Source organism: Ascidiella aspersa, chromosome 1 (genome assembly GCF_963924565.1).
Source record: "Ascidiella aspersa chromosome 1, kaAscAspe10.2, whole genome shotgun sequence".
NCBI lineage: Eukaryota > Metazoa > Chordata > Ascidiacea > Phlebobranchia > Ascidiidae > Ascidiella > Ascidiella aspersa.
In genome coordinates, this window is record NC_139447.1 from 30,144,710 (window position 1) to 30,171,201 (window position 26,492).

The 26,492-nt window shown below is 38.2% G+C and overlaps 2 protein-coding genes across 2 annotated transcripts; both read left to right on the top strand.

The window, feature by feature from the left end:
• The first annotated feature begins 1,004 nt into the window (after positions 1-1,004).
• LOC146169697 (cytochrome P450 2C5-like) lies at positions 1,005-6,322 on the top strand. The gene is made up of 9 exons (XM_083386993.1): positions 1,005-1,337; positions 1,960-2,105; positions 3,133-3,235; positions 3,399-3,508; positions 3,799-3,920; positions 4,332-4,444; positions 5,214-5,361; positions 5,676-5,839; positions 6,008-6,322. Exons 1-9 carry the CDS (start codon positions 1,083-1,085, stop codon positions 6,320-6,322), a joined length of 1,476 nt encoding a protein of 491 aa, XP_083243119.1. The 5' UTR covers positions 1,005-1,082.
• Positions 6,323-20,546: 14,224 nt separating this feature from the next.
• Positions 20,547-25,973, top strand: LOC146169698 (cytochrome P450 2C5-like). Its single transcript, XM_083383818.1, has 9 exons — positions 20,547-20,931; positions 21,195-21,340; positions 21,898-22,000; positions 22,204-22,313; positions 22,712-22,833; positions 23,250-23,362; positions 24,020-24,164; positions 24,503-24,666; positions 24,830-25,973. The coding sequence occupies exons 1-9, from the start codon at positions 20,677-20,679 to the stop codon at positions 25,142-25,144; spliced, it is 1,473 nt and encodes a 490-aa protein (XP_083239944.1). The 5' UTR covers positions 20,547-20,676; the 3' UTR covers positions 25,145-25,973.
• Positions 25,974-26,492: the final 519 nt, after the last annotated feature.

Below are 26,492 nucleotides of genomic sequence, written 5' to 3' on the forward strand. Positions count from 1 at the left end.
AGCCACTATGCACGTGACCGGTGTCCAGTGAGGTGTGACCCGCGTCCGAACCAAGCGTGATTGGCGTTTCGCAATTCATTCTAGGCCTATTTGATACGGCTTTTGTACCAGCGGCTTGAATCACCGTGTTACTCGTGTATACTGAGATTTGTGAATATATACTTAACGAGCAATATCAACTGAGTGAAGTGACTCTGTCTAGAGTTCAAGAAGTTAAGGACAGGTATTTTAGCGGCCTGCTTCTTGGAATCAGGTAAAGCTACAAGAAACGTGTAAGAGACTCAGCTGCCGTCTGCTCTTTCGCCTAAGAGCCAGCGCATATTACCCGTAGCAACTATTCAGCTGTGATTCGCTAACCACATACAGTTTTTTGTTTAGTTTTTAGGTTTTTGATTTGGGTAAAACTTGAAAATGTGACCTCACCAAATTGTCATAACGTCATAACGTCACACAACAAAAAAAAAGCAACCTTAAAAATTCTGCTGTGTGTGGTCGAATGTGCCACTAAAACTGGATCTGAATATTTTTTATGACATAATATATTCCTTATAAAACAACCAATTTTGCTCTCAATGTTTTGTGTTTGCCATGTAACTCATTTGGTGTAAAACTAGTCGACGAAGCCTACAACGTCATGTAACAAAGGTCTGCTTCCTTTGCACGGTGACGCGAGTCAAATGACCTTATTCATGATTGATGAGTCTGCACCAGCGCAGCCTTGCACCGTAGTGATAGGGCAATTCTTCACCCTTAGCCTTACCCTGTTCAAACGAAGGCTTTTACACCTTTCTCCTATATGACACAACAGGATTTATTTTGTTTACAGTCACAGACAGCATCTTAAACATGAAGCACGGGAAATGCCAATCATTTACGCTGTTTAATTTGCATCTGTTGGTCTGTTGAGCATAAAGTAAAGGAAAAGCCTGTGTTGAGTATACAGTAGGTTCGCGACTACATCTAAACTTAAAGGGTTCAAATAAATTATTATCATAGGTTATATAGTTGGCTTGGTCCATTCCTCGAGTCAACGAATTTATTTGGCCGTTGCCAATACCCCCCGCCAGTCAACGAAGTACAATATGCTCGAATCAATCCAGGCCCTCCCCTCAATTGTGGTGGCAATGGTGTGCCTGCTGTTGTTCTACTGGTACCAAAGACCAAAAGGAATGCCACCAGGTCCTAGGGGCATTCCATTTCTCGGCGTTATACCTTTCCTGGGACGCAATCCGAAGGAAGTCCTTAAAACTTGGTCACAGCGATACAGTCCGGTTTTTACGGCACGCATGGGGCGCGAAGACTGGGTCATTCTGAATGACTTTGAATCCATAAATCAGGTATGTTATTTTCACCATTAACTTGTAAAATAAAATCGGTAAAAAATTCCTACGATATCGAACGGTCTAACTAAATAAAGAAGGCAAATCAATCGTTTTATATGGAATGAAACCAGCGTAGTCTTGCATAAACATTAGGGGTGTCAATCACATATGTTGTTTTTAAACTCACTCGCAGGGAGCCTAGGCTATATCCTCTTTAAAAAAATTATAACCTAAATACTTTAATTAATTAGGAAATTAGATAAATACTTTGTGGTTTTTAGTTTAACATTTAGCCTACTCTTCAACGACATTAAGGAATACATTTTTTTCGTTTACATAGAGGCGGTGATTTTAAAATTCTAACAAAATGTCAAGAATGTTCACAAACAGGCTATTTTGAGGGTTGGCTGTTGTGGCCGCTGAACTGTTTAAGCACCTCAAAATAAATTCTCAATATCTAATAATAACCGCTATATTCTCTGCTGTAATTACAGAATTATAGCCTATATTTGAAAGACCGTTTGAGCAATTTTTGAGATCATTTCGATCGCTCGAAGCACCTTTAAAAATATCGAACCATATTAACGCCCTATACAGCAGGCCTCTGTCAGTGATAACGTGTTGTGATACTTACCAGGCTCTGGCCAAAAACGGCCAAGCGTTGTCGGGCCGACCATCCTACTCGATTTTAAAGGTCCTCTCGCAATTTCACGGACTGGTCAACGTCGACTATGGCAAGTTTTGGAAAGAACAGCGCAAATTCGGCCTTGTGACCCTTCGTGGGTGAGTAAAGAAAATGGGCGAATGGGATTCCAGCAACGAGACCGGTCTTCGTCAGAATTAAACCAAAGTTGGAAATAAGACAAAAACTTTAGGCTAACAATTAAGTCGAAATATGACCTACATCCAAATAAGACCCATATACACACCAAACAAGATTTATACCATCTCTCACTTAAACCCGGATATCGCCATTTTCACCAAAAACTCCACAATAATTTCATCGTTCACTCAAATTTAGTTCAAGCCATTATCTACACTTAACCCCAACCAAGGGTAAATAATCCAGTGTCATAAAAGCGGCACCTAAACGTCGATCTCAGAACGGCCGTTGTGAAAGGGGTAGCGCCCCAGCCCCCCTTTTCCCATTCCGGTTGATTTATGTCATTCCGGTTGATTTAGAACTTATTCCGATGGTTTTAGGCCATATTTCGTTGTAGATATTATTGCCACTTTGGTTTTATTTTGTCGATTCCGTTGCAAATATTGTTGCTTTATACGTCTCAGTGTGTCCTGGCAAATTGATATTGCCAATTTATATGAAACGAAATAAAATTCAGTGTTGATAATGCCGTTTGCTTTATGTTAAATATCATCTAGCACGGTGGTGTTTTAATGGCGGATCTCGTTCCGGTTCCGGATCTTTTCAACTTTGCGTGTGGTTCTTCCAATGTACAGTCTTAAAAAAAATCAGTATTTTCATGGTACCAATCTATGTAACTTGGCTTTTTTGCTGACTGTTTTACCACTCTAAATACTGGTTTACATGTTTACTAATCGTATTTAGTGGATCATCCTGTTTGTCAGGGTTGGCTGTGGTGGATCATGGCAGAAATCATTTGAACACCCCTTATCTAGCACGAATTATATTCTCAAAGTAGTTTAGGTCAAATTTTACTATCCACAACATATTGAAATAGGTATTGTTTGAAAATAAAAAAAAATATATATATATGTATTCTCTGACGGCTGTACTCCGTTGAAGCTAAAAATATTTAAAAAGCGTTTTTTTTGCATTTTTGATCTTAAGATTTGGGCTTGGAAAACGTGTAATGGAAGATAGAATTATAGAAGAGGCCGGTTACTTAACTGAAGAAATCCGACGAAAAAACGGAAAACCTTTTTTTATTAAAGTAAGATACAATTAATTTGTATTTTAGATACAGTGTTTTTTTGAAACGTGAAACTCAAGTAATATGAAAAGCATATGTGTCATAACTGGATGTGCTGATGCCTTACTGGTCGATTATATTGCTGTCGATTGGCATTAATAAAATGTGCTTTCCCATTTTCCAGACCTTGATGGCACACACTGTGTCGAACGTCATTTGCGGCGTTGCGCTCGGAAGACGATTCGACTACGGCGACCAGTGGCTTGTCAGCCTTTTGGAAATTTTGGATAAATGGTAAATTTCGGTCTGTTCAAATTAGGATGTGCAATACAAAGGTAGCCCTGACAGTGTTAGCGCAGTTCTTTTGCACAAAAAAAAAATCGTTTGTTAAAACCATGTTTGTTGAAAAGTATTATTATAGATAGGCCTATACATCCAGGATGCTGTGTGCAAGCAACAAAACTCGACGTTGGAAAAATACAGTGGATTTCATTGTTGACATTTGTTTTAACATATGCTTTCATGCTAAACTTGCTCTAATAGATGTATAATAACCTACGATTTATTTAGTCCTTGTTTCGCAGGTCTGGTGATTTGAGCCTAACAAGGGCGTTTTTAGCACTTCAGTTCGCACCCTTGCTGGAACACTTTCCCCCGTTTAGCGCCGTAATAAAAGAGCTGAGCGTCGATGTCAACAAATTGTTGGGTGGGTCCACTTATCTATTCTATTACAACGTTTGTTTTTCCTGGAGCAGTGTCTCAATGCAACATATTTTAAAAACCTCTCTGATAAAATATACCTAATAGCCTACCATTATAGTTGAGAAAAGTTTTTTTTTTCGGTCCAATGCGTTACGTCCCAAATATTATTTTTGCCGGTAGAAAACTTGTCATATACGCTGCAGTAGGAAGATTATTCTACGTTCAACCCTGGACAACAGATACAGTAGTTATTTTTGTACACACGATGTACAGATTTCAGAGACGTGCTATAGACACTTTATCTTGCAGTTTTTATAAATGAATAATCAAAATAGTGTCCGTGATGTCTCTTCAACCACGGAAGAGCATATAGGTGGTATGTGGAACCCGACGTCACATTAACTTCGTTGTTCAGGTCGCTTTGAAGTTCTGGTCAAGGAGCACGAAGATAGTTTGGATGCTGAAAATGTCCGAGACTTTATCGACGCCTTTCTTGTGGAAATGGATAAGGGAACAGATACGTTCACAGTGCGTGGTCAAATGATCGCTGGACCGACGCGATTTGTATACAAAAACAATTTGTGGCCGGGTCGTGTTGAAGTTGCACAAGACTTAACTTTGTAAAGTTCTACTATAAACTTTTGTAGAACAACTGGCTACGTTAAATAGTTACACACAACATACCACTGTGGTAACGACTTAAGTCATTTACTTGACTTTGAGTCAATGACGATGACTTGACTTACGTGCACTTAAGTCACAGTTTAAAATGACTAGATTTCACTTGAGTATTTTGGCAAAATGACTTCAAGGCTGCGGCGTCGTTTAAGGCTGTATACACCGAGTCGCGAGTCCGGTGCCGACTCTACAGCATGTATTACACATATTTGCGTAAGCAAAACAGGGTGGATATACAACAATTAATTTAAAGGGGTGTTATGTAACACATCCATCCGCAATACTTGGATGAAATATTCCACCATTCGCTATTCCATCTTTACATTGTTTACGGCGAAATTTGGTTTGCGCATGCGCACGCAGGAGTAGGGACTCGGTTAGTTTTACGCAGTCTTACCCGAGTACCGAGTTCGACTTCTACTACGCAGCCCTGGACTCGACTTGATTCGAGGCTTTTAGATAACTGACTTACATTTGGCAGATAAAATAATTTTCTTGCGATATGTTGGGTTTTGACTTAACCAACTGATTACTTTTTAATTGTAAACAAAACTCATAGCGCCACAGCGTAGTGCGAGATATTTCTGCAGATAATGTGAAATATTTGTCCTTTGTACAGAAACTTCAGCTCCTTCAATACCTAAGCGACCTGTTCCAAGCCGGGACCGAGACGACTTCAAGCACATTGGGCTGGTCGCTGCTCTGCCTTCTTCACTATCCACAGATGCAAGAGCGAATGTTTATTAAAGAAATCGTTGATGTCATGGGTACGAAATTCTAACTGCACTGTAATCAGGCCTAAACCAGAGGTCGCGTATACAGGAATAAAGGTCAAGATAATAACTCCACATGAAGTGGTTTGCGCAAAACTATAGACTTAAACAGCACAAATGCCCCTTTGACAGTCTCTACTGGTAACAGGTGTTTTTAATACACAAAAAGGTAGTGTAACTTATTTTCGTATGGTAACTTATTACGCTTACTGGTATACTTACAGTAAAGGATATTATACAGCCGCTGTATATCTTTGCTTTTAAAAACGACTTTTGATTTGGCAGCAAGGTTTTTATGATCTTTTAAGGCGAAGAGGGTCGTCCGACCTTTTCAATGAAGGAACAGATGCCTTACTGCAGCGCTTTTATTCACGAGATCGGACGATACCGGACTCTCCTTCCATTGGCACTTCCGCATTGCGCCACTGAAGACACTAAAATGAACGACTTTTTTATCAACAAAGGAACAACGGTAAAAATAAAGTAAATATTATTCACACACTTCACGCTAATAACATAATTTATCACTAGTTACAGAGATCTTAAAAATATATGCTCGGGTATAGCTATATAGCTTAACAATATCTGTATGAAATTTTAATGCGGGATAATAGGCTACTAAACATTGCAGTTAACACAGGTGATCGCCAACCTTTGGGCTGTTCACAACGACCCGAACCTGTTCGACCAACCTGACAAGTTCGACCCGGGCCGACACATCGACGAGAAGGGCAACTTTGTCAAGTCCAAATACGTGATTCCCTTCTCGGTGGGTCCCCGCTATTGTCTAGGCGAGCAACTGGCAAAAATGGAGCTCTTTCTCTTTCTCACTTCCATGGTGCAAAGGTTTAAGTTCGAGCCTAAGCCCGGTCAAATGCCTGATATAGAAAATGCTTCAAAAGGATTGGTCTTCGCGCCGTTGGAATTTGATCTGATAGCCACCGAGAGAATATAGTCACGCGTATCTGCGTTTCGTACAGCTTTTTGTGTTTCAGAAATCGGATTTGCGTCTCTTTTGGTTATCTATATCTTCTGGTAATTTTTATAAAGTTTACCAATGCGATCGCTAAAACGTACATATCAAACTGTGCACATCAACTCACGAAATAAAACAAAAGCCCTTTGGTCCAACTTCCCATTACAGCTATAGAAAAAACACGTTTATCTTTCTAGTTTAGTGTAAGTAAATTAAATTTTTATTAGCAGAATGGGTCGCTTAAGTTTATGTTACACAAGAAAAATGTTCTAAAACTATGTGCGTATATATATTTTATAGTGATATCTAGCATTTTGTCTGTGTCAGCTTGAGTTATTGCGATTAAGTCGTTGGGAATTACCGTTCCTCTTTTTGATCTGCTATTAGTTTTTTCTTCCACGTATATCACTGTTTTTAGTTAGTCGCCTTACGATAAGCCTGCAACAGCGCACAGGAAACGATGGGAGCACAAATCCGTGACATTGACATTGTTCCGTTGCAGCTGGTGTGTTGCACTGCAGCAATTACATTACTTGCCCACTTGTAAAGTGTGACTTAAGTGCCTGATAGCAGTGTTGTAATGACTTAAGTCATTGACTTGACTTAAGTGCACTTAAGTCACTGTTTTCAAATGACTTGACTTGACTTAAGTCCTTTGACCAAAATGACTTGACTTGACTTAAGTCTTTTGGCAAATAACTTAGGAGTAAATTAAGTGTTTTTCATTAAAATTTATCTCAAGTTTTGCATATTAAACACTTTAATTGCTGTGTATTGCGTATGTGTTTTTTTTAGTTAAATTGTTGCTTATAATCGGACGAGTTTACCAATTTTAATAGTTTAATAATTTACTTTTATGTCAATGACATGACTTGAAATTGACTTGCTCTCATAATGACTTGGGGACTTGACTTGGGCAACAGATGACTTGGACTGGGACTTGACTTGTTATTTTTGCAAAAGACTTGACTTGGAATTAAGTTATTTTTCAAATGACTTGACTTGGACTTGAGTCATTTCAAAATGACTTGTTTACAACACTGCCTGATAGTCACAACCGCGACGGTGATTGTCAACATTTTCCTCTTGTTTACTTTCTTGTATGTTTATTTGAATTACCTGAATCGTTAAAGCCACATTGAAGTGATAAAACGAGTCGAAAAGTTTTTGATGTTGTTTTCTGACATTCAACTCTGTACATTGAGTTAATTGCAATAAAAAAAAACAATAGCTTCAAGTTGAACTGTCGACATTTTTAATTGTGTATGAGTTTCACATTTGTTTTAACGTACATCCTTGTATTATATAGAATGATCCGATACTTGAAGCAATATAAATTGTTACCGCTCTGAAATAAAACCTTGCTCTGGTGTAATTAATTCGTGTCATTAACATAAATATTTTAAAAGAACAGATGCCTTTCTGCCGCGCATTCATCCACGAGATGGGGCTCTTTCCTTATTCGTGTTTGATCTGATCGCCAGCAAAAGAATTTAGTCAACGTATTTGTCTTTCAGATTTATTTAATACTTCAGGCATACTTACACAAGAACATTAAACAATTAAACCAAAGCGATTCGGCCTGTATATTTTCCATTATAGAAATCAAATAGCCAATGTATAATATTCTGGATTGGGGATGACCGAATATAATAACAGGTATTCATTGTCCCGCTTGATACAAATTGTTTTCGATCGCTAGTTAATTTACACTACGAAAATAGGGCGTATAATATAAACATAACAATCCATTTAGTTTATCTTTTGTATTTACGTCTATACAGTTCTTAGGCGGCATTACTTGTTGTCTTGGTTCCGAGCTATTTTTCGGGGTGCTGTCAACCCGTTTCGATTTGCCATGCCTAGCATTTGACCAGTTGTTAGTTCTTACGCGCGTGTTGCTACTAACTGTTATTAGACGCTAAACTATAAAGCCTGGAACAGGGCATGACATGGAAGACGTGCGTAGCCCATAACGATGACGCTTTTGGTTGCAGCTGTGAGCGTTGTACTGCACCAACAGCACGCATACATTTGAAAGCCCAACTGCTTAGTCTGCAAGTCTCAACCTATACACAGTGAGTCATAATCATATTTTATCCTTTATTGATCATAATTGTCGCACAGAAGATTTTTTACGGGTTTAAGTATACTAGCACACCATAAAAGCTTCCAGTACAACTTACAGTAGCTGCTAAGGACAAAGTCAGGCCAAATTCAATTTTGAATTGATTACTTGTAAGCGTTAGACGAACTGCCTAAATTGCCGACTGCATGCTATTATACACAATATCAGAATTTTTTTTTTTTTCATGAAAAATACCTTAAATAGTTCGTGAGAACCAAATGGCCGAATACGGAAGAGTAATGAGCCAACGACTTATGCCTAACTACGTGCAAATCTAATAAAAGCGCAGTGTTTTCTAATCTTCTTTACCTCACTGCGCACCTGTAGACCTCTAACGAAATCTCATAATATATTAGTGTATTGCATTATAAATTTCATAATATATATTGTAATCGCTTATTGAAATGCAGTGCTATAATGGTGACTGCAAGCTTAGTTCTATAATATATGATTTTACACTTTTTCTGTTAATAACCGATCAGTTGGTAATCAAATGAAGTAAACAGAGCTCCCGCTGCGCCCGCGTCCAGCTTTGACTTTTCACCCAATTTGGCCTCTAACCTGGACCTCTGCACCATGTAAGTGAGAAAGAGGAAGAGACTCGATTTTTGCCAACTGTTCGCTGAGACAATTACTGGGACCCACCGAGAAAACTATTCATTTTACGTATATATGAGCATAATTATTTAAAAAAAAGGTTACGTTGAGCCAGTGGGCGCCTAAAAATGTTTGCAAAAAACGTTTACTTTGAATTTACGGTTTTCTTTAACCCTTGGATGAGTTTCAGCGCTAATCAGTTCCTTGTTCGCTCACTTCGGCGTCCTCAGGACCTTTGAGACAAGGGTACGAAATCGTCCAATCTCATTGTTTAAACGCGCTGCAGTAAGGCATCTTTATAGACAGGCCGGACCAATGAGCCATGCCCAATGATTTTAATATTTCAACACTTTACCGCCACCAACTTAGTTAGCTCTTTTAAGCATGTTATGATGGCTTCCTAACAACGAAATCAGCATGAATGATTGCATGTTGTAAAATTTAGGTAGAAAAATGCTTTTTTTCAGGTTGAAACTAGATTTTTTGGTGCTTACTATTTTTGTTTTATGTGTTTCAAAAAAATATTATTAGTGTACAAAATAGGGACAAGGGGAGTACTCTGACAGGTTAGCCAGTATTTTACAAAGTTAAAAGTTTTTAGGCTCTCCTTTAGTTGTGTACGTGAAAAAAATAAATAAAAAGGTACGGTTTACAAATTTTGTTCACCTTAAGATAACGAAAGCTGTTGGTATGTCAGGTGTCAGCATAATATTTTTTACATTTTCTGTACACCCTAAACGCCCCTCAGATAAAATTGTGCAAAACGTTAATAAATTGAGCAAGCTGCACCTTGACTTGTAAAAGTCACATTCTGTGTAACGGGATTTGCCGTTAAACGAGCCTGACTTCGGTTGTGTAGGTAAAGAAGGGTCTCCTTCAAAAAACAATTGTGCCTTTTGTCTTTCTCGCAGATTGCTAAGCTTTGCTTTGTTAGTAAGAAGAATCCTTCAGTCCGTTTTAGCTAGGAAGTGAATTTCGATAGGTTAAGGTTTGCCAGGTTAAGGTCGATTTGTGATTGGCCGCACTTCGTATTGCGTCTTTTGTATAGGTCTCTAAAAAGCGTGATAACTTTGATAATGCTATTTTTTGATAGTCGTGGTCACCATTTTTAAGACGGTTGATTGATTTTTCAACCGCATGTTATAGAACAACAAAATGCACAGATATAAAGTTGCCCTTTAAAACCATGGCTTTTAAATCAAAGTTTAGGCAATTCATTTGCAGGGCAACAAACGGTAAATGTAACTTGCAAATGTCAAAAAACATCGTTTGAAAAGAGTACTATATTTTATAAACACCCAAACATCAAAACAAAAAATCCCCAGTTATGGAGTACGAAAGACAGACGTGACGAACTGAAGATGTAATGCGTGGCGCAATTTTTGCCAATGTATTGGTTGGCGCAAAGTTTATTTGTTAGTTCATAGCGTCCTTCGACAATTGGAAATGTTTTACGACATCCATACAAAATTGAGAGACTGTTTCGAGCAGTTGTTTTGCAAAAACCAAAGTGCCGTGCTTGCAAAAGACGTGGTATAACTAAATGTTAAACCTTTTAAGCTATTTTTTTTTTCAAATTACAGTACTTTGTAAGTTTGGTAAAACGCTACAGCGCTCAAATAGTACGCTTATCCAATTATCACCATGGGTTGCCAGTTTGGATTTTTTAAAGCCAAATTTGAAAATTTAGGCTTTTTTTGAACCTCTTGGGATTTTTTATTGTCAAAAAAAAATCCAAATGAAATTTGGCTTTTTAAGGCTTTTTTTGTTTCATTCCAAAATTTCATGAGTTTATGTTAAGAAGAAATCAAACTATCACAAAAAGAGAAAAATTGCACAAAAAAATGTACAAAAAGAGATAAAATACCAATAAAATTTTATAAAAAGCGACAAAAAATTGAGAAAAATTGCCACAAAAAGAGAAAATCAATGTAAAAGCATGATCATTTATTGTATTTTTATTAATTTAGGGAAAAACATAGGCTTGTTAGAGTTTGTAGTAGATTTGGCTTTTTTTGGCTTTTTTTAGGTGAGATTGCCTTTTTTTATTTTTTCCATCTGGCCACCCTGATTATCACAAAGCTGGTGGTTTATACAAGCTACACTTCGTTTTTTTGTCAGCATCTTGTGACTTAATTGTAAATGACTTTACGAACCCGAGACGCAAGTTTTTCCAATGTGTTTGTTGGCTTAAAGTTTATAGTTGTTATCACCATAGGCGCCGAACGTGGGTGTGTAGAGCGTTTTTAGACGCCCTGGATTTTTGGCAGAGGCGTCAAAACGCCCTGGAATTTGACCAAGTTACTTGCGATTTATAGTGTGCAAATCACCTCTAATATAAATATCTATTTATCTAATATAAATATTTATTTAAGTCTGGAGTCGATCGTTTTGTAAAGCCGCTAGAAACCTTACGAAAACCGGGGAAAAAAGGTTTCTTACGTGCAATAGCGAGCTCCAAAATAATATGAAGACAGAGGTTTATTCCAGACAAAGAGTAAAAGGCGTGCTCAGCCAAGTGCGACATGCTCAGCCAAGTGCAGTGCGCTATCGGCAAGTGTTTGTTCGATCGATTTCAAGCACACTACACAATATTCCATTTGTTTGTATGTTCCCATCATTAACCAAAACAAAAGCTTAAAGTTCAAACTTTAAGCTTTTAGTTTAAGGAGTTTTGAACATGGGAAACATAACGCGTTCTAAAGATTATTTGGCCAACGCTTAATGTTGCCTGATATTGTGTTCACCAGTTAAAATAAGCGTTTAATGCAAAAGTCATTACTTTACACTAGAGGTTCCCAACGTGGGCGGTACCGCCCCCTTGTGGGCGTTGGCGAGTTACAAGGGGCGTTTTGGGTCTGTTTTTAATTTGCGGGGCGCTGAATGCATATAAGGGGGCGTTACATAAAAGTACTTATAGGCTAAATTTTATAAAAAGTTCACATAAAAATAGTAACAAACAGGACTGTAGGTAACTTTTAACCTTAAATGGCAACTTTCGTACTGCGAACTTGTAGTAGTTTTCCGACCATTGTTACGTAATAATTGACTTTCTTATGTAAAGTTGTTGGTTGTGTTTCACAGTTTTATTCGCGGCAAAATGTTTGTATATTTAAAGCAGGGTCGCCAACTTACGGCCCGCCACCTCTTTGACAACTAGACACGAGTCCATTTTAAATACTTTTTGACTATTTTAACTTAGGACAGGCAAAATTTTTCGCGAATGATCTTTCTACGTCAAGTTTGTTTACATTTTGATGCTGTCTTTCGAATAGCAGCGCTTTTTAGCGTTGCGGACAAACGGAAAACGTATTCAAAAATATTAGACATACATTTTTTTTATTTTTTCGGCAATGTAATGAATACTAGCACGAAATTAAAAGAAATGTTGGGTATACCCCCAAAAAATCGCACCCGCTTCGCTCGCCAGGTGCACCAGGACTTAAAGAGCTTAACAAACACTGAATTACACTATCTATAAACAAGGTTATCGCGTTTCCTCAAACTAGTTTTATTTCACTTTTCATTGGTAGTATGGATGAAAAACGAGGTCCGCCTGATTCACAGTTGTTCTAACATTCCAATAACACAATTCTTAGTTAACATTTTTGTGCGGCCCACAGAGACCTTTCTGAGTTTGATTGGTGCCCATGACAAGAAAAGGTTGCCGACCCCTGATTTAAAGTCTTGGTGCAGAAAGTTGATTTTTTCCTGGTAATGAAATAACCTGGTGAAATAATGTATCTATAAATTCCTACAGTGAAAGACAACCTTAAAAAATAAGACTGACAGCTTATCGAAACGAAAGTGAAGACAATATGATGTTAGGCAACGTTTAGTATAATACTTTACTGTAAAACAAGATGAGGGGGGCGATATGAAATAATAGTAAGCCCAAGGGGGCACTAGTGTCAAAAAGGTTGGGAAACACTGCTTTACACCGTTGGGACAACGCCGCATTTTCTATCGTTTCACGTTTAAGGCGACGTAGTATTAAACTTAATATATAAACCTGGGCAACGCCGGGAATTTTGTCTCTATTACTACAATATATGTCGCGCAAAATATGCAGCAAATAGGACAGTTTCAGTTCACCAAAAGTAGTCGAAACTTTTCTAGCTTGTAATATAGGCGTCCACACTTTTAAAGTATAAGGTCGCATCTGCAAACATATAAAACCCATTCGCCGTTGTTATATAGGCTCACTCTGACGCACCCGGTATTCGACTAATATTAAAACACAACTGAGCATAACATTTAGGTTAATTGCAGTAGTTCTAGGGTCAACTTCGTCAACTCTAGGGCCTAGGCAGTATTACTTGAGCTACATTTGTTTTTTTGTGACGTAAACATTACAACTTGTCAAAAAGAACGTAATTAACACGCGATTCGATTTGCTTTCAACGCTTGTAGCGCTCTTATGAGGATAATTCAGGCATTCGAAGCGTCTGTGTTAGAACTTGTGTTAAAAATTGTACGCTTCAAGCGGACTGTATTACCACAGGATACAGGCGAACAGCGAATGCGCAGTCCAATCATGCATAACGAAACGTTGCCAAGCGATGCAGACTAAAGATTTTTTTCTTTTGTACAGTTTTGGATATTATGAATGCGGAAATGTTTATAACTGTACCAAGTTAATGCAATGTTTATAATTTTACCCAGTTAATAGCAGGTTAAATACTTTTATTGTTGCTGAAGCCTACCACAGCGAACATTATTTGGGTCAGGGTGCAGATTAGCGTTTCCGTTTGGGTATAGGTTAGGCGTACCATATGTCCTCTTTTAGGAGGATTTGTCCTCTTTTCTCAAGAAAAGTGAATGGTCCTCCGAGGACGCTCAAAAATGCCCAAATGTCCTCTTTTTTCGCATTTCGAGTTAGTTGCTTATACTTTCAACAAAACTTTTAGGCGAGACGTTGTATTTATTTCCAAAAATTACTGTAGCCATAAAACATGTTGAATTGCTGGTTTAAAAAAGGTTTTCCAACAAATACCCTACCAGCCCAAACTAGCGCAATTTTACTTTAGTAATATGGCCTATAATGCAAATGTTCAACCCATTTTTTCTTTGATGCAGCCACAATGGTGCAAAGAAAGTAACACCCTATTAGTTGGATGAGTTTCGAGCATCTTTTAGGCCACGGTTTTATATACTTTCAATGATATTTCATGTAAACAATTTCACGATATCGTTAAAAATGATCATTCTTTATTGGCGAAAGTTAAAGGAACCGCAAAGTATATCATGGGCTGAATCTGAAAAATAAATTTGATTTGTTGTTTTTGTATCTGTTTTTATAACTTTTGCTTTACTTTGTTTTTGTAACTTTTGTCTGCAACACCAAGCAAATGTAAAACATCATCAAACTCAAACGTAACAATTCTACTTTCGTTTTACTTGCCGGCAAAAAACGTCCTCTTTTCGTGTGCTGAAAATATGGTAGCCCTAGTATAGGTTAAGCAATGTTATTAAATAATAATACTTGAACCACCCTCACCCCAGTCTGGAAAGTATAACAGATCACGTGGGTACACAGGCCGAAATCGAATCGGGTGTAATTAAACGCCCTGACAATTGGCTATTGTGGGTAAGAATATAATCACATATGAGTTAGTTTAGTGCTATTTTAGTCTAAACAGGCATTTCATCGAAGGTCAGCCAATCACATATAACTAGTAGTTACTTTAGTGCGATGGTTACTTAGAATTTGTTTTAAAAAGGTGCAGATACAGCAAACATTCCTCTAGATGAAACTATCCCGGGAACTAGTTGTCTGTCAGGAAAATTGTCTGCGGCTCGTCGCTATTTACCACGCTGGGAAACCGAATTCCAGTGGTTGAAATATGAAGCGGCGAAGGTTGTAGCTTATTGCTCAATTTGCAAGTGGGCAACAGATACCAACCGTGTTCAATCAACAACAAAAGACACCCTTCTTGCATCCAATAGCATCCAATTTGGTTGACTGGCTTCAATGACTGGGCTCAAGGTAAAAATGCTATTGCCAAGAACGATAAAAGTGCTCTACATCTTGATTGTTGCCGGGCAAAAATGTTACATGGTGAGCGTGACGAGGCAGCGCGATTAATTACTTTAAAAGTTTAAAGAGTACAACATTTCTTGTGCAAAATAGGAAGGCTTTGGAAAATATTTTTGCCTCCATCACTCTACTTGCCCCCAGGGAATAGCTTTGAGAGGATCCCGATACAAATTCAAATTTACATCAACTTTTTGAATTTGTTACAAAGCAAAGCGAAGACCTGCGTTCGTGGCTGAAACGCCCAACAAAATTAAAGTCGATAAGTCATGATATACAAAATGAAATGCTTAAAATGATTTATCATCACATTTTACGAGACGTAGTTAAAGATATTTCGAAAGCTAGATTCTACAGTATCATAGCTGATGAAACAACAGATGTGTCTAAGAAGGAACAAATCTGCATTTGCGTACGTTACCTGAATGAGTTTTAATTGGTGCAGGATTACTTTCTAGATTTGTACGAAACTGGTAAAACATATTCGGCAACATTGTTTCAAACAAAAAAATCTTGTCTGATTGCTGTCGAGTTAGACTTAACTCTTTGTCGAGGCCAGTCGTACGATGTGGCAGCTAATATGCGAGGTGGGATAACCGGATTGCATACCGTTTCAAAGAAGCTTACCCATCAATGCTTTACATTTACTGCGCAGGGCACCAGCTTAATTTAGCGGTACAAGACGCATTCAAATCTGTTCGCGAAAGTGTGGATGCTCTATCTGTGTTGACTTGACAAATAGTAGTCTACACCTATAGGCTGCACCAGGGCCCGCAGGCCACATGTGACGTCATTGTTCGTGGCCGCGAAGTAATGTTGAATTATTGCATGCGCATCGTTGAGAGTTGAATCAAAGAACTCTAAGTGACCAACGAACAGTAAGCATACTGCAATTGTTTGAGTATGATTACATTTTACCGGTTATACCATTAAATAAATCAGTTTTTGCGCGATAAAATGTTTGTAATTTGGCGATTGTGTAGTTTGCAACAACTCATTTTAGTAAGGTACGCATGGTTTCCGCAAATATTCTACGCTTATAAAATGCTGTCATCTGAATTAAAAGTTTCGTCAAATACGCAAATTTCTCGCTTCGTGCGCACCATTTTCCCGAGTTTTATAACACTCGAATTTATTTGCGCACAAGTTTGACGATAGAAGCAAGTTTCTGAAGCTTATATGTATTTGACGATGTTTTGTAATGTCATTTTAACTATTTTATGTTCCGACCAAACAAAAATCGTTGATCTACCCCTGACACGCATGCAGCCTACTTTATGTGTCCTGCAAAATATATGCAAGAAATATTGTGGCACGTGATTCTGTCAAACTTGGACCACGCAGGGCTACACAATGCAGTTATTTAAAAAAATATGGGAAAACTACAACTCGCTTTTGGCATGTAAACAAGGTTAATTTGTTTCTCATTTGTATATAGATATATATATGTACCCCTATACTAGCCATTTTGAGATAATGTGATCACAGAGCATAACGCGCTATTTATGTTTTAGGGATTTTTCATGCCATCTAGGGATTTTTTGACATAGCTTTAGGGATTTTCTGGTTTTCATTTTTAAGAGCCCTGGTTCGGTCTCTGCGCTAATATGCGATGTTGGTGTAACATCGACATTTGTTTAAGTGAAGCAGATTCTTAAAAGAAGGCATGGTGACTGTCGTGCGCGTTTCAAAGTGTCCATTTTTAAGTAATGATAGTTAACGCAACATTATGCTCTTTAAGCATACTCTAAGACCACGTGCTAAGTGTGCAATGGACACAACCTATTTCCCCTCAGTCACAGCTTGTAATTTAGCTGACTTGGGACACAGCTCGGCGCAGATGTTGCGTTGATCGTGGCATAATAACACCCGGTAAAAACGATCTTCATTTAGTATTAAAGGTGGCAAAAGGCGTGCTTGTAATTTAGCGCTAGCCCCGTTTATGAAACTGGAAACTGCGCTTCTGATAGTCGAATTATGTACGATTCTACCACAATTAAACACACATATTTTACGGTCTTGGTTTGTTTTTTTGTCTGAAGTTAACGATTGCAAAAACTGTAACTGTAGTTTCGCAGCTGGCGCCTGACAGGATTGTCGACGACGCACGTGCTCGCCTTTGCTGGACGTATTTGGCTGTTTCTGAGTTTTTTTTATCACGTCTTGCAATCACCATTCTATGACGTCATACTTTCACTGATGACGTCATTATTCATTAACGTCAGACGAAAAATAGGGGAATTCCCTAAGTTGAAAATTCAAGACCCTCTTTTTGATTTTCTGGTTACGCCCTAGTTTGCCCCCCCCCCTGTAAAATTTTCTGCGGGCGCCTTTACATTATATTTGCAAAGGATAACACCTTATCTATTCTACTGCCAAATTTATCGTGCTTGTTGCGAATTTATTTGACTCTGCCCTGAACAAGCTGCGAGGCGGAACGAATGTTCAGCGTTCTTCGAAGGGTAAAGACTTTTCTTCGCTCAACGATGGACCAACAGCGGCTGAATCACGTCTGCATGTTAAACGTTTACAAGGAACGTGTAGACAAAATTAATATGTGTTCATTTATCGACGAGTTGATTAATCGCCAACCACGTTTGCTAGATGAGAAATGCTGTAACTTTTAATATCGTGTTTATGGCTTTTGTTGTTCGTTGGCGTTTTTATAGAGTGAAGACGCGATACTCTCCATCGGAAGAAACACTGTTTACGTGTCTAATCAATTTTACTTTTAAAGAGAAATTTAAATATCCAGCGACAGACAGGACGCAAGCGCAGTGAGCCGTTTCTTTATGAAGAGCAGAGTAGATCGCCACAGACAGACACCAAACCTATAAACTTTATCAATTTTTGGCATTTATTCAAGTTGTTTTTGTAAAACCCTGCAGTCATATGATATACACACGACCGAACATCAAATAGGTGTCCTTTTTAAATTTTAAACTTAGTATTGTCATTCGGACATTGTGTGGCTTCAATGTAAATGCGTTATTAACTCGTGATGTGGTGCGTGCGTAATTTTTATCAATGTGTTTGTTGGCCCTTTGAGTTTTAGTTGTTATTCTTGAAAGAATGAAGACTGTTTTCCGACAGTGTTATAAAAATGAAGTTCAAACTTATTTGAGTAGTGTTGTCAGCAGTGTTCTAAAGAAGCCTAAAACAGGTTTGTTATACCTAAACGTTTCTTTGTAGAGGATGACACGCACCGAGTTGTGTTACATACTAGTAGTGGGCCATGACGCTGTTTTCAGTGGGCCACAGAGCTTTGCATACAGAGATATCAGATGTCAGGTCATTATGAACACATAAGAGTCTGACACATAAATACCTAATGTTATGTTGGTGAAGTTATTTATTTTTACATTGTGTTAGATTTCTCGCCACCCAACGTGTGGTACGGATGCCGGGAAGGTTCTCCAAACGTAACAATCGCCTTGCTTACGTATTATTCATTGTTACTGTAATTGTTTTGGTTGCGCGCAGTAATTTTGCCTGGCTTAGGACAGTGCTCCCTCTGCCCTCAACCGGTGTGCCCGTAGGTGTGTTACTTATGTTTCCGAATACTTTTAATCAGTCGAATTAACGCGAAAATGAACATCTTATAAAGGTAAGTATTTTGACCTTATGCAATGTTCCAGGTGTAAATTTATCAACTTCAATAATAATTTAAACTTTTTTAAAACCTATGTTACCTTCTATCGTCATAAATCGAATACTGACTTAACCAACAGGAACTGCCAGAAGTATAAAAATACAACAATTGTTTTCAAATTTTACACCAACGTAGAAAGGGAGATTAACCATGCGTTCGAAAACAATATCATTGTAAATATATTATCGGCATTTTGTGATAGTGCAATTAGTCTTGGGAGTTGTTTCGAAAAATATCTGAAGCTACAAAATACAAAGCACCAATGTCCGGTTTAATTTTCCAAATGCTATTAAAAGCCCTCTGTTTTTCGTCAGCTATTGCAAGGGAGTATAATTTTTAGGACTTGACTGGCTTCAGAAATTTTTAGAAAGTCTGTAAAACCGCAATTCAGAAGATAAAGCACTGTAATACATAAAATTTTCGGCGCATTTCATTATGAACTGCTCCTTTTTCTATTGGCTGCCCATGATATTTGCTGCCCCTCTTTGTATATTGAGCTACTCGCCTGGGCGGTCCCAAGCCACGCCATCAAGTATCGGGCGACGTAACACATTTGAAATAATGTACAAGCTTTATTAATTTATTTTGTTGTTGAATCTTGATGTTTTTCATTAAACGTTAATGGGCCAACGCCATATTTTTATTAATTTAGTGGGCCATGAGCAAAAAAAGGTTGAAAACCCCTGTACTAGACTATTGCTTCCTAATATACTACACCGCGCTATTACACATAAAATATTCACGATAGGCGTATTTGCACTGCGATATTGTCTCCTTCGTACAAGTTTATAAAAGTTTATGCATAACTCTGTTTACGACACCACATAAAGTTTTTTTTTAATTTTTTTAGGTTTTTGATTTGGGTAAAACTTGAAAAGTGACGTCGCCAAATTGTTATAACATCACACCACAAAACAAGCAAACTTGACAAACCTGCTGTGAGTGGCCTAATGTAGTGCTCAACCTTTTTAGCTTACGGACCGGTAAAATTTCAAAACAAGTTTTGCGGACCGGTGGACCTTCAAAAATCAAAATCAACCCAAAATGTAATTACGACAAAAGTATATGCAACTTAAAAGCAATAGAAACGTCAATTTAACAAGCAATTTGCTGCTGTCTTTTTGATATCATACGTGTTTTTCGTGGTTCATTGAAGTTTTTCACCTACAACTGGTTTTAAAGCGAAAGACTTAAACGAGTTGTAGCCTACTACAACACTTGCACCATTGTGACGAACAATAAAGTCAAAACCGACAGGAAAGTTGATGCGGACCGACGGTTGAGAACCACTGGAAACCGGCTCTAAATATTTTTTATAACATAATATATTCCTTATAAAACAACCCATTTCCCTCTCAATTTTTTGTGTTTGCTATGTAACTCATTTGGTTTAAAACTGGTCGACGAAGCGAACAACGTCATGCAACAAATGTCTGGTGGAAATACACGCGATCTGAATGAGATTATTAATGATTGATGGGTCTGCATAAGCGCTTGCACTACACTAGTGATAGTGCAATTAAACCCAATACACTTTAAAGTTTTGATGTCTGCTGCACAAAGACTGCAGGAAAGACAATTACACGATGGATCACCGAGCTACGACACCGTATCGACAAAAACATGTTGCAATTATACCTTTCTCGTGTATATATAAGGCACAAAAGAATTTGTTTTGTTTCAGTCGCAGGTAACATCCTATAGCCTACATGGAGCACGGGAAATGCCAATCACTTGTACGCTGTTTAAATTGCATTGGTGGTTTGTTTAGCATATAGTAAGGGAAAGACCTGGTGTTGAGTCTAGATCGGCAACTATATCTAAACCTAAATGGTTCAAATTAATTATTATCCTTCCAGGTTATATAATTGTCTTAATCCATTTGTCCAATCAACCTCCGCAAGCCAGCAAAGTACAATATGCTCGAATCAATTCAGGTCCTTCCTTCAATTTTGGTGGCAATGGTGTGCCTGATGTTGTTCTACTGGTATCGTAGACCAAAGGGAATGCCACCAGGTCCTAGGGGCATTCCATTTCTCGGCGTTATACCTTTCCTGGGACGCAATCCGAAGGAAGTCTTTAAAACTTGGTCACAGCAATACGGCCCAGTTTTTACGGCACGCATGGGGCGCGATGACTGGGTGATTCTGAATGACTTTGAATCTATAAACCAGGTATGTTATTTCCACTTGTAATTTGCAAAATAAAGTCGGTAAAATGAAAATAACTACTTTGTTCGACCGGTAGTCAGTAAAACATCTAAAACGTTGGTTGTCAACGGCAGACACTAAAAATATATTTGTAGAACAAAATTTGTCAAACATTGTATTTTTAGGTCAAAATTTGTCAAATTTCCAAATTTTGGGTCAAAATTTCTCATTTTTTAGGTAAAAAAATAATCGTCCGACTGACAATATTCTGTTGTTATATTTAACAGGCTCTGGTCAAAAACGGCCACGCGTTTTCGGGTCGGCCATCCTACAAGATTTTAAAGGTCCTCTCGAAGTCTCTCGGAGTGGCCAACGTAGACTATGGCAAATTTTGGAAAGAACAGCGCAAATTCGGCCTAGTGACCCATCGTGGGTAAGTAAGGAAAAGGAGAAAGGGGATAACAAACCATCAATAATACCGGTCGTCGTCACAAGTACACCAAATTAGAAATAAGACCAAAACTGTAGGCTAACGAGTAAGTCGGAATAAGACCTACATCCGAATAAGACCCATATACACACCAGACAAGATATAATCAATCTCTTCCTTAACTCCGGACCACATCCCCATTTTCACCACAAATTCAACAATATTTCATAGTCACCCAACTTAAGTCCAGGCAATTGTCTAAACTTAAACCAAGCCAAGGGTAAATAATCCAGTGTTATTAAAGCGGCGCCTAAACGTTAATCCCAGAACGGCCGTTGCAAAAGGGTATAGCGCCCAAACCTCCCTTTACCCACTCTGGTTTATTTAGAACTTATTCCGATGGCTTAAGGCAATATTCCGTTGTAGATATTATTGCCACTTCAGTTCTATTTTGTCGTTATAATCCTTTGCAAAAAATGTTGCTTTATATGTCTTAAAGGGTGCCCTGGCTAATCATATTGGCAAGATTTATATGAAATTTTTTTTGCATTTTTTTTAAGATTTGGGCTTGGAAAACGTATAATGGAAGACAGGATTATAGAAGAAGCCGGTTACTTAACTGAAGAAATCAGACGTAAAAACGGAAAACCTTTTTCTATTAAGGTACGAAAGATTTAATTTATGTTTTACATATCGTGCTAAATGATTGTTCGAAACGCGAAGCTCAAGTAATATAAGAGGAAAGTATATTAATCATTACTGTATGTGATGAAGCCCTACTGATCGATTATACTGCTGTCGCGCTGTGAAAGCCTAAACTTGTTCAGCTTTGAAAGGAATGTGTGAAATGTGCTTCTAATTTGCAGACCTTGATGGCACACACTGTATCTAACGTCATTTGCGGCGTTGCGCTCGGAAGACGATTCGACTACGGCGACCAGTGGCTTGTCAGCCTTTTGGCACTTGTGGATAAATGGTAAATTTAGTCTGTTCAAATGCCTTAAGTCCCAGTCAAGTCATTGTGAAAGCAAGTCAACTTCAAGTCATGCATTGACATAAAAGTAAAAGTCGAACTATTAATAAAATTTGGTGGCTTGAACCCCTCCGATTATAAGCAACAATTCAAGTAAACAATAACATAAAATCAATACACAGCAAACAAGTTGTTTAACATGTAATACCTGAGATAAATTTTAATGAAAAACACATAAGGATTATACATTCAGGATGCTGTGTGCCAGCAATAAAACTCGACATTGGAAACATGTATCCCGCATTACATTGTTGACTTTTGTGTTAAGATATTTTTTCATGTCAAACTTGCAAACTCTAACATATGTATAGAAACATATGATGTACTTCTTTGTTTCGCAGGTACGGTGGTTCTCGCGAATCAATGGCGTTTTTAGCACTTCAGTTCGCACCCTGGCTGGAACACTTTCCTCCGTTTAGCACAGCAATAAAAGACCTAGGCGTCGATGTCAATGCATTCTTGGGTGGGTTCACTTATCTATTCTATTACTATGTTTGTTTTTCGTGGAGCAGTGTCTCAATCCAATATATTTTGCCTGTTTTAATCACGTTCTGGTAAAATACACCTAATACAACTATAAATTGAGAAAAGTGCGAATCTTTTTTCGGTCCAATGCGTTACGTTACACTATTTTTTGCCGGTAGAAAACTTGTCATATACGTTGCAGTAGGAAGATTATTCTACTTTCAACCCTGGACAACACTTACAGTAGTTATTTTTGTACACACGATGTACAGATTTCAGAGACGTGCTATGGACATTTTATCTTGCAGTTTTTATAAATGAATATTAAAAATAGTGTCCGTGATGTCTCTTCAACCACGGAAAAGCATATAGGTGGTGTGTGGAACCCGACGTGACATTAACTTCGTTATTCAGGTCGCTTTGAAGTTCTGGTCAAGGAGCACGAAGATAGTTTGGATGCTGAAAATGTCCGAGACTTTATCGACGCCTTTCTTGTGGAAATGGACAAGGGAACAGATACGTTCACAGTGCGTGGTCAAATGATCGATGGACCGACGCGATTTGTATACAAAAACAATTTGTGGCCGGGTTTTGTCGCACACGAAGCTTAATTTTTTAAAGCTGCATAACCCTTTGCAAAACAACTGGCTACGTGAAGTAGTTAAACACAACATACCACTGTTGTAATACCTTAAGTCATTTACTTGCCTTTGAGTCAATGACGATGACTTGACTTAAGTGCACTTAGGTTTCAGTTTTAAATGACTTGATTTAACTTAAGTATTTTAGGCAAAATGACTTGACCAAAGCAGTGGTGTGGGTTAGAACGGCCTTATACGTTTGGAAATTTGGTTTGCGCATGCGCACGTCGAACTCGGGAATCGGGTAGTTTTACGCAGTCTTACTTAAGTCCCGAGTCCGACAACAGCGTAGTATACCGGCTCCGCCGAGTCTCGAATCCCGAATCCTGAGTCCGACTTCTACTCAGCCTGCACTTGCCTTGACGTAAGTCTTTTAGATAACTGACTTAACTTGATCTTCGATTTGCACATAAAACCATTTCCTTGCTATATGTTGGGTTTTGACTTGAGCAACTGATTACTTTTTAATAAAGAAAAACTCATAGCGCCACAGCGTATTGCGAGATTTCTACAGATAATGCGAAATATTTGTCCTTTGTACAGAAACCTCAGCTCCTTCAATACCTAAGCGACCTGTTCCAAGGCGGGACCGAGACGACTTCAAGCACATTGGGCTGGTCGCTGCTCTGCCTTCTTCACTATCCACAGATGCAAGAGCGAATGTTTAGAGAAATCGTCGATGTCATGGGTACGAAATTCTAACTGAGCCGTTTTTAAGCCGGCCCTAACCAGCGTTTCGATAAGCATGAATAAAGGTCATGTTTAACACTTAATCAGCACCAATGCCTATTTGACACTCGCTTACGGTAACAAATATTAACAATAGACAAAAAGATAAAGTGTCTCAACCTTTTTTTTCATTTGATAACAGGCATACTTGCAAGGCATATCTGTGCGGCAGTAAAATACTTTACACAGACGCCATACATATAGGCCTGTTTTCTCAAACAAGCTTGCACCTTGCTTTTAAAACGACCCTGACTTAGCATTTTAGACCGGCAACAAGGGTTCTTATGAATTTTTAAGGCGAAGAGGGCCGTCCGACCTTCTCAATGAAGGAACAGATGCCTTACTGCAGCGCCTTTATTCACGAGATCGGACGATACCGGACTCTCCTTCCATTGGGCTTTTCGCATTGCACTACTGAAGACGTTAAACTGAATGGCTTTGTTATCAATAAGGGAACAACGGTAAAACAATAAAGTGAATGTTATTCAGATACTACAATCCAACAAGATACTTAATCAATATTTATAGTGATTGTAACAAAATATGCTCGGGTTAAACTGTAGCTGAGCAATATCTGTGTAAAGCTCTAATGCGAGATCATATAAAATATATTAAATAACACAGGTGATCTCCAACCTTTGGGCTGTTCACAACGACCCAAACCTGTTCGATGAACCTAACAAGTTTGACCCGGGCCGACACATCGACGAGAAAGGCAACTTCGTCAAGTCCAAGTACGTGATTCCCTTCTCAGTGGGTCCCCGCTATTGTCTCGGTGAACAGCTGGCAAAGATGGAGCTCTTTCTCGTTCTAACGTCCATGGTGCAGAGGTTTAAATTCGAGCCTAAGCCCGGCCAAATGCCTGATATAGAAAATGCTTCGAAAGGAACGATTTTTACGCCACGGGAATTCGATCTGATCGCCACTGAGAGATTGTAAACATGTATATCTGCGTGTCGTACAGCTTTTTTTTCAGACATCGAATTTGCGTTTCTTTTAGTTTTATAAGGATAGCTTTTGTTAATTTTTTATAGACTTTACCGCTAAAGCGTACATATTAAACTGTGCACATGAACTCAAGAAATAACACGAAAAAGCCCTTTGGTTCGCATTACAGCTATAGAAAAATTCACGTTTATTTTTCTATTTCAGTGTAAGTAAATTAAAATTTCTATTAGCACAATGATTAGCTTAGAAGTTACACAAGACAAATGTTCTAACATTATGTGTGTATATATGTTTTATATTGGTATCTAGAATTTTTTCTGTGTCAGGTTGAGAGGTTGTAAAGTCTTGTTGAATTGCCGTTCCTCTATTTGACCTGCTACTTGTTTTCACTTCCGCACCTTTCACTGTTAATTGTATTTAGCCGCTTAGCGATAAGCCTGAAACAGGAAACATGGGGAGCACGAATTCGTGACATTGTTCCATTACAGCTGTGTGTATTGCACTGCAGCAATTGCTGACATGGCTTGTCCACTTGTAAAGCGCGACTTGGCTGCTTGATACCTACAAACACGACGGTGATTGTACGTATTGTCCTTTTATTGGCTCTACGTTCTTGTATGTTTATTTGAATTACCTGAACATCGTAAAATTCAAATTAAAGTGATAAAACGAGTCGAAAAGTTTTTGTTGTTGTTTTTCTGACATCCAACTCTTTACGTTGAACTGTCGACATTTGTAATTGTGTGTGAGTTTGACATTTACTTGGGCGTACGTCCTCGTATTATATAGACTAAATCGATACTTGAAGCAATTTGAGTTATTACCGCCCTGGAATAAAACCTTGTTCTGGCATATTACTTCGTGACATTTAAATAAACATTTTGAAAGAACAAATGCTTTACTGCAAGTGCAGCGCACTAGGTTCGAGGCCAAAACGGGCGAAATGCTTGCCGAAACGAATTTGATCTGATCGCCACGGAAAGAAATTAGTGAACGTTTTTGAATTTCGCTTAGAGTACTTTGTACTTTAGGCTTACTTTGAAAAAGAAAGTAAAGCAATTAAACAGAAGCGATTTAGCCTGCATATCTTCCATTTTAGAGATGAGAGAAGATGACGGAACGTTATAACAGGTGTTCATTGTCCTACTTGATGCTCATTGTTTTCGATCGCTAGTTAATTCACAAGAAAAGGTTGCGTTTAATATAAACATTCCAATCTAATTAGGTGATCTTTTTTACGTCTGCCGTCAATACATTTCTTTGTGTTTTTTGGGGTCATTTTTCGGGGTGCTGTCAATCGGTTTCGAATTGTCATGCCTAGCATTTGACCAGTTGTTTG